The following is an 8,896-nucleotide window of genomic DNA, read 5'->3' on the forward strand; positions in this document are numbered from 1 at the left end:
TGAGGTCCGTGTAGCCTACTTTTGCGTTCATTTAATTGAATATTGTTTCTGAAATTGGATAGTTTTAAAGCTTGTTAATGATTTCAATGTGTTTAAATGAGAAACAAGCAAAAGCAAATTTGGGCGGTTTTTTGTGCATTCTCGCGGTTTTTGGCGAGGCTTTGGGCTGGAAAACCTTGCTGGCATCTGGCAACACTGATCGTGAGAAGGGAGAAACAGGCCAAGCAATTTGAACCCTTTTACCTAGAAGTTGAATGTGTCAGTGTGGTTACGATAACTACAACACCAAATTGAGCTAATACTGTACTGTCAGTTAACGCATTTAACAACTATGAGTTCATCGGCAGGTAAGTAAGTTATTGCCCAGTTCAAGTTGAACTGCTTTCCCCTCCTGTAAAACATTAACTTAACGTTAGCTGTCAAGCTAGTCAGGAAGGCCCCTTAACTTTACAACCTGGGCATTATTAGTTAAGTAAGCAGCATATTCAGCAAACGTTAACGTTAACTGATCACATTTGTTGAAATAGGTGGAATAGCTCTCTATTTCCTTACTGAAGCAAAAATGACCTAACACCAGCAGTGATCCTAAGTAAGCCAAGAAAGGGTAACGTTAGCTAGCAGCTAACGTTATTAGAACAGCTAGCTAGCACTAACGTAAAGTTAACGTTAACATCATTTGCTACTGACCCAAGTATGCAGTCATCTGACAATCTTTATCATGTATTCAGGGTTCTCCCTCGACGATATCTTGATGAAATTGTCTTTAAAACAAGGTAAGTTAGTTGTGGTAAAGTTATGTCATTGTGTTCACTGCAAAAACTGCTTATCTAACAAAATCTAACCAAGTGTTATTAATCTTATATCAAGATAAAAAAAAAAAAACTAGTTGTTTTCAGTATAAAGAGACTTACCTAGCGCTTTCTTGTGAAATCATTTGACTTAATAAAAAAAAACATTGACTTATTTTAAGACATCTCATCTTGAAAACAAGCAAATTTGTCTGCCAGTGAGTTAAGCAAATTTGTCCTAAAAACAAGCAAATTTGTCCTAAAAACAAGCAAATTTGTCTGCCAGTGCGTTGAGCAAATTTGTCTTGATAAGACTCCTTAAAATAAGTTAAAGTCTTCTTAAATTACGTCAAAATGATCTTTTGAGAGGGCGCTAGGTAAGATTTTTTAATCTTAATATAAGATCAATAACACTTGGTTAGAATTCATTTTTTGCAGTGTTGTCATGAAATAAGTCGCAAAATATCTTTATATGGCTCTGGTAGATATAACCCTTTGAGCATAACAGCTCTTGAAACAGCAGAAAAGACACAGACTTCCTAGGAGGCCCAATTTCTCATAATTATGACTTTTTTCATAATTATGCTGTTTCATAATTATAAGTCAATATTAGAGATGCACCATTGCAATTTTCTGGCCGATTCCAATTTCCGATTTTCATGACCTGCTGATATCGATTTTAGCCAATTCCAATTTCATTTCTACTAACCACTTTACAGCATACACAACGATTTATTTTCTTTAATGTAACATTTTAACATAGAAATGTAATCAACTTTTCAATAATGGAATGGCTGTTAAAAAGATGGAACAGGTGAACAGACAAATTGTTCTTCAAGTCTAACTTCAGCTGCAGTATTAAACTATAATGCTTCCCAGTGTGGGACAATCACACACTTTATGCACTGTTATGGAACAACCTTTTTTTTCTTCTCACTTTCAATATCCAACTAAAAATAGAAAAGCTATTTGCATGACGCATTTGAAGATGCTGCCTTGGAACATATTTTCATATGCATTGATGCATATGGGAGGGTGAGGGGAAAGTGGGAGTATCACGCAAACACAGGGGAGGAGAAGTGCTAATAGTGATTGCAGTGGTGTAGACTATGTGATACGCAAGACTATGCAGTATACCCACTTAAAAAGCATCACCATCTCAGTATACCCAAAATAAAATAGGCAAAGATACGTATTAACATTTGGGAGTGATCACAGTATACCCACTACAGCTAACTACTACATCACAGTATATCCACTACTACACCACTGATGTGGTACTATATACGGCATATATGAAAATAGCTTGCGTGATTTGCGGTGAAAACTTCCGCCTGTTAAAAACAGGTCTAATTCAAATTCCGGTTAAATGCATCAATTATAGAAACTGTCAGAGACAGCTAAATCAGTATTTTCAGAGCATCTATGTCAACTATGTCAAAAGCAACTTTAACTTTAACTTTAGTTACTCTTCCTAATCTGCTAGACTAGGGTATTAAGTTATAGCCCTAGTCTACATAAATAGTTCAAGTATTTTTTTTAAGTGGAGTAGAACTACTAGGCCTACTCTGTATGTTGCTGCTTGTTGACATCTTATTATCATGTATGATCGCTAAACTTTGATTCCTTTTAATGTTGCAATCGGTTAACTCATCTGCGCTTGTGGTTCAGCTGCTCAGTTGTAGAGGGAGCAGGGGACAAGGGGTGATGAGTGCTGTTTACGTAATGAAGTGACAGTAGTAGTGTCTTAGTAGCTTTCTGCACATAGAAAAACTCTGTGTTAGCGCTTTCTTTGTACATCCAGACCTGAGTGTTGGCCTTTGCTAGCTTCTTTAAACGTTGCAAAATCAGCTGAGTGATGTTGTTTCAAGTGCGGTGAGTGCAATTGACCGGCATTAAATCGCCATGTCTCAGACTGACCGGCCGGTCACCGGTCTTGGCTGATCACATGAGAATCAACCAATTCCGGTTACCAGCCGATCAATCGGTGCATTTCTACTCAGTATCTTGAGTTACTATGAAACACTAAGTTATGGCACAAACTTGAGGGCATAGGCCTACTCGGCAAAGCGTACAGTATTGTTATCACAACGCAAAGCTTATTCCTATTGTAGGAGTAGGTGCTATATTTCCTGTGAGGAATAGCTGTGAGTAAGTACCTGAAACCGGTGACTTCTGCAGCAATGATGTTCACAAAGCCACTCAAATTAGTTCACTAACTTTCTGAAATAGAAATGGTTCAAATGTGGATCAGAAATGTGGGACAATCTGAAGATAGTTATGTCTTGTGAGATTGGCCTTAGGTTAATCAGGTACAAAGCCATGGATTCCTTGTGTAACTTCTGTTATTAATGTTAATATCAGTGAGGATGTATGTAGCCTATAGTATGAACAATGGCATATTTTTGCTCTCATCAGAGAATGGAAAGGAGCCCAAAGTGGAAGATCTCGTTGTGAAATTGAGAAGACTACAGCAAGGTATTGTGAAGTAGCTAGCAATATAACATAGATTCACTTTAGGGCTCCTATTTATGAATGACAGGTAAAGTGTTAACAAGTTAACCTTCAAATTCTGCACATTTACTTTGGGTAACAACCATACTTTGAGTACTTTGAGTAGTCAGTATAAGCTTTGTTATGTCAGCCACATATGCTGTTATGGGAGGTGAGTGGGTACCAGGAGTGGAAATTAACTTTCTCTTCCATCTGCTAATATGACTGGTGGATTCTAAATTCTACCAGATACTCACTTTTTATCAGCCACCATATTGTAGTCTAATCAAATGTTTTTGCGAGAAGTTGTCTGTGACATCATAGACAATTTTATTTTATTTCACATTATAATTTTGTGTTTTGTGCATAGCTAAAAGAACTCTGGAAGAGGAACTGTGGGAGGTGCAAAAAATCAAAGGAGTGTTAGAACAAGAAGAAGAGGCCTGTGAGTAATGTTGGTGTATGGATGAGAGTCTTTGTATGTATTAATGGTGTATGGTCAATACACAGTTTTGCTAACTTAAGAAAACGTGTGTTTCTAGTGTGCTCAGAGGCCTTTCAGCTAGATGTGGTCCTTAAAGAGAAGCAAGGTATGCTTAATTCCTCTTGTTTTTGTTTATTCACTGTTTCAGCTAAGCAAATAATATTTCAGCAAAAACAGGCTACTTTCTCCAATCTACAGTCTTTCTGACCAATCACCCACCACACTTGACTACATAGTTGATGTCAAAGTGCACATGCTCTTGCATTATCAACAGTACAGTACTGTAGATAGCCAAACACAATGATTACGTTGTGTGCTACACTTGCTGCCACAGTGTCCTGTCCTGCTGAGACAAGTGCATTGTATTTCATGCATTGTAGAGAAGGAATGGTAAACAAATTCCATGTGTTTACTTTTTTTTTTTCAAAGTTTTTTATGCTTAGCTTACTTAGCCACCACTAAGTTGATAACTAATATCTAGCTGTATGTTCAGTGATATGCAAATCTATGCCCAAATTACTGTAAGTGTAGTAGTGAAAGGTTGATGTGCTTATAAATAATGCTTATTAAAATAGCCTTTATGAAATCACATGGTATTTTTCACCAAGAGAGAGCTGATTGTAATTATCTTGCTTGTGATCTCAAGCCTCCAGTAATGGAGATAGATGTCTTCCTCCATTTCCTTCTGTTTGTCTGTTCACCCAGAGGCACACAGAGTACTGCAGTTCAAATGTGAAGAACTGGACCAGGAGTCACAGAGGTAGGTGCATAGGTCTGTTTGCCTGTGTGATAAGAATTAAAGCTTTATTTCAGTGTTGTCAATTAACGCTATATTTTAGAAGACTGCCTACATGAGTGCATGCTCTTCATGTGTTCTTCATAGGAAGCAGGAGCAGAACAAGCAGAAAGAAGAACTTGTGGAACAGTACCGATACCGGATACAAGAAGCCACACTCAAACACCGCAAAACAAGGTAACAATGAACCAGCTCAATAAATAACATCAGTGCTTCATATGAGCATACTTGACAGCAAGCAAAGCAGCTAGGAAATAAGAAATAATTTTGCTTTATTCAGAAAAAAATGAAATGGCCATCCTGAATTGCATTGTACTAAAATTAAACCTTTTTTTAATTGAATTTGATTTGAGAAAGAAAATGTGAAGTTCATTCTATTTCATGGAAGTAGATTAAAGCAAATGAAATTCAAAAAAGAATTTAATAACACACACACATTTGACCCTTTCAACTTGGTTATTTCTATCCCATCATTTTGCATACAGTACTCCAAAACTCTGAACTGAAGCAGGTTTTATGTTTTGTAGTTTCCCTGTTGCATTGATTGACTAGCACAATGGCTCTTATTTATCAAACATACAACATAGGGACAACAAGGAGGTGGACATCCCCACGATGTCCCCACGACCCCCCCGCACACGACCCCCCCCCGCAAACTGCATTTTGTTGGCTTTGTACTTGTACTCTGCACGATGACAATAAAGTTGAATCTAATTTAAATCTAATACCAGAGCAGATCCATGGTGCAGGAATCGTCTTACACCAGGACTCTATGATTTATAAAACAATCGGAGCGCTCCAATTCCAGCATAAGACATACCTGTCAACACTCCCGTTTTTCCCGGGTTCTTCCGTATTTCAAGGTCATCTCCCGGCACCCTCCCGTTTTGTTATTTCTCCCGGAAAACTCCCGTAATTTCCATGGCCATCAAACTTCATTTTAAAATCATTGATCCATGCATTTTTTCTATTAGTCTGACATCTCCCAGGTTGCCAGATTGTGTATGAAATACACCCTACACATACACGATCACTTAGTTTCAATTTCAACCGTTTTGTCATAGGCTAAAACCTGGCAACCCAAATCCTAAATAAGGAAGCGGGTGCCGACTACGCAGCCTGAGTCTCGTCGTAAGCTAGTGGGCTGGTTGAATGGCCTACTCCAGAACTAGCTGTTGTGAAATTGTTGGGAATTTAATTGATTAACACATCACATAAACTGTTATTGAGTGTTGTTGATACACTGAACTTGTGTCCTCGGAACCAAATCTGACAGCAAGCAGCTTTGGAGTTTGGATACAAGCAGCTTTGGAGTGGTGGATACATAAGGTAAAAGCAACAACCGAAATGCAGTGTTGAAACACGTGTATGAAACGTTAAAAAGCTAAATGTTGACAGGTATGGCATAAGAATGATTAGGTGTTGGTCAATTTGGTGGATTAAAATTATAAACAAACTCAATTGAAATATCATGCCCCTGTTTATTCTCATTTTAGAGAATTTACGACAAGGAGGTGCATAATACATCCAAAAGACCTCCAGGTAGCCACAGTGACATTGCAAGTACAGCTGAACCAGTTTGTTTTGGCCGTGCCATCACAGGAAGTCGGAAAACTATGAGAATTTAAGTGTAACATACTTTGCAGACAAAACGCATCATGTGCTACTACCAAATACATTCCATACGACATTACAAATCCATACGACACATGCCAAACTCATTTTTATCAATGAAAGTAATTCTGTAAACATGACGGGTATACTAAGCCATCAAATGTTATAACAGGCTACATTATGGAAAATCTGCACGAAAAGTCTTTGGTCCATTAGACCATTGCTTCTCAAACTGGGGTCCGGGGGTCCCTGACAAAGTTTGCTACAAAATATGAAATTGTCTTATATGGCGAAAAATGCTACAGTATTAGTATTTGCCCAATTGATCTGCTGATTCGTTACATCAATACGTCAAAACACTTTACTATTAATTAACCGCCAACAAAATGAAAGTTATGTGAAGCAAACACTATGTGTTCAACACAATAGGCCTACATTTGACAAAGAAACAACAATCCTTTAAAAAAAATCCTACATACAAAAATCCAGCATAAGTTTGCTAACATGACTATTGTGGTATTACCACTCTATGTTTTTAGAGTACATATAACATAAGCATCTAACAGGAAAAAAAGGCTATACAGCAAGTTGTATGTGTTGCGATTATGAGGGGTCCTTGGAGAATTTTCCACTACATGAGGGGACCCCGGCCCACAAAAGTTTGAGAACCCCTGCATTAGACTGTATTCCATGAATATAGTTTTCCAATCCCCTGCCGATTTACTATTGTATGTTTGACTGTAAGACCATGCAGACTCGAAAATTTGGCAAGCTTTGTGTGGAAATGACTGTAAACATGTCCTCTGCCTGTTTTATGTTGTACATTTGTTTCATGTGAGGTTGTTTTGTGAGGTTTATGTTCTTGTGTACTTGCACTGACTTGCTGAGAAGTTTAAGTTTAAAGAGTAAGGGTGGCGTTGAGGGAATTTGGCTGCTGGTAATGGCCAGGCCACTATACAGTATCTGTTTCCTATTTACAGAGCCGGGACTGTGTATGAACAACACAGTTTTTTGTTCTTTTTTGTTTTGAGCTCACACTGAATAGACAGCTAAAGGATCAAGAGGAGCAATCCACTGAATTCGCCTTATTCATCCGGCAGTCAGAACAAGGCTACAGGGTACACTTGTCATCACACCTCAGTCCAGCAGATGGTGGTAATGCAAACTGCCAAAAAAACTCACTGACCAGCAAACCCAAACCCAGCTTTTTTGGCAGTTCGCAAACGGATTGCATTACCACCATCTGCTAGACTGAGGTGTGATTGCAAGTGTACCCTACCCTGTACCCTCGTTCTGGCTTACAATGGTCGCCAGGTGAATAAGGCGAATCGTATAAATAATACAAATCGTGGACTGCACTTCTAACTTCTAGGACAATGGCGCGAGCAGCAGTGTCCATACTGCATTCAGGTCTAAGTGACCACAAAGGTCTTATCGTAAGTTATGAGTGGGATGAAAGCTGTTACCAGTCAAATTGACAGCACATATAAAGAATAAATAAAGAATATTTGTGCTTGTGCTACATTTTTTCATCAGGATGAAGTTTGAGAATCAACTGCAGCAGTTAATGGTTCAACACAAAAGTCTCTTCTCTATGTTTGTGAGTTGTCTTGAGTATGTTAAATATTTTATTCAAAACAGATATGTGGGTGAGAAGGTTTGTGATTATGCCTCTTGATTTTGATGTCTCTTCTATTAGACACCCCAGAGACTTCCAGCAGAGATCATCACTGCAGAGAATGCTACAGCTCAGCTCCTTAAAGCTGGTGAGTTTTTTAAGGATCAATTTGCCACAATGACCACTCCATGTTATGTAACCCTAAGTGAAAGCTATATTGGCCAGTCAGAACCCTGGCTTGAATAAGGTTTAACCAAAGGAGATGAACAGACAAAGTCTGTTTTCCCTGTCTACGCTTTAACAGATTTACTGAAAATCTTCATCCTAAAAAAAGGTGTTTTGAAAAATGGTCTGTTTTCAGAAGTTTTTTTTAAAATACCTGGGTTTGTGTGGACAAGGTCAGACGTGTTCAAATGTTTTTTGTACCAGTGGTGTATGGTTTTCAAGTTTTACTTATGATGGTTGCTCAGTTTGATAGCAAAAAGGATTGCTACGTTTTGTCATTCTAATCTTAGTGGGATTAGTCTGAATGTGATGCAGACAGTAGAAGTGTGTCTGGTCAGTTTGTGCTTTGACCATTTTCATAAATACAATGTGTGTGCTTTTGTGTTTCTGTGCTCATGTAGAGAAACACAGGATGGAGCAGTTGGCTCAACAGCAGGAGGAGCTGAGTGACATCTATAACGGAGCAGTGCCTAGAGACAATGAGCTGCTTACCACAGCAGTGTGAGTGTCCAACACACGCCAGCACAGTGTGCCATGCTTTTACTCACATACGTTGATGACATCTCCAGTGAATTCTAGAGATGAGCTACCATGATTATACACCCAGCAGGGTCCTTTGCCATAGACATTGTTCACTGTTCACTTAAGTTCACTTATGTACGTTGTAATGTTGGTTATGTTTGATTATTTATTCTCAAAAGACTGCAATACAACAGTCATAATGAAATGACTTCTGTTGTGAGCTATCATGATTTTCCCAAGGGAGTAACAGGCATAGCAGTTGGTAATAGTTTCTGTATGCTGCTGACTTCACAAGGCTGCTTCAGTTAAAGTGAAACCTAATGCCCCACATGCCGCCCCTTTCCCTCAGTGAATGC

At 38.5% G+C, this 8,896-nt stretch overlaps 1 protein-coding gene across 1 annotated transcript; it reads left to right on the top strand.

The window, feature by feature from the left end:
- The first annotated feature begins 215 nt into the window (after nucleotides 1-215).
- LOC143141059 (synaptonemal complex central element protein 1) lies at nucleotides 216-8,748 on the top strand. Its single transcript, XM_076302299.1, has 10 exons — nucleotides 216-347; nucleotides 729-773; nucleotides 3,207-3,266; nucleotides 3,652-3,726; nucleotides 3,824-3,871; nucleotides 4,471-4,525; nucleotides 4,649-4,738; nucleotides 7,712-7,775; nucleotides 7,875-7,941; nucleotides 8,420-8,748. The coding sequence occupies exons 1-10, from the start codon at nucleotides 332-334 to the stop codon at nucleotides 8,521-8,523; spliced, it is 624 nt and encodes a 207-aa protein (XP_076158414.1). The 5' UTR covers nucleotides 216-331; the 3' UTR covers nucleotides 8,524-8,748.
- Nucleotides 8,749-8,896: the final 148 nt, after the last annotated feature.

This window comes from Alosa pseudoharengus, unplaced genomic scaffold (assembly GCF_046254945.1).
Source record: "Alosa pseudoharengus isolate Yale_2024_CS ecotype anadromous, Long Island Sound unplaced genomic scaffold, YU_APseudo_1.1 YU_APseudo_1.1_scf_23, whole genome shotgun sequence".
NCBI lineage: Eukaryota > Metazoa > Chordata > Actinopteri > Clupeiformes > Clupeidae > Alosa > Alosa pseudoharengus.

Excerpts from the sequence above, each read along its gene's own strand:
- LOC143141059 (XM_076302299.1), top strand. Across the intron at positions 774-3,206 it reads GAAATTGTCTTTAAAACAAG|AGAATGGAAAGGAGCCCAAA; the intron begins GTAAGTTAGTTG and ends TGCTCTCATCAG. Across the intron at positions 7,942-8,419 it reads AGCTCAGCTCCTTAAAGCTG|AGAAACACAGGATGGAGCAG; the intron begins GTGAGTTTTTTA and ends GTGCTCATGTAG.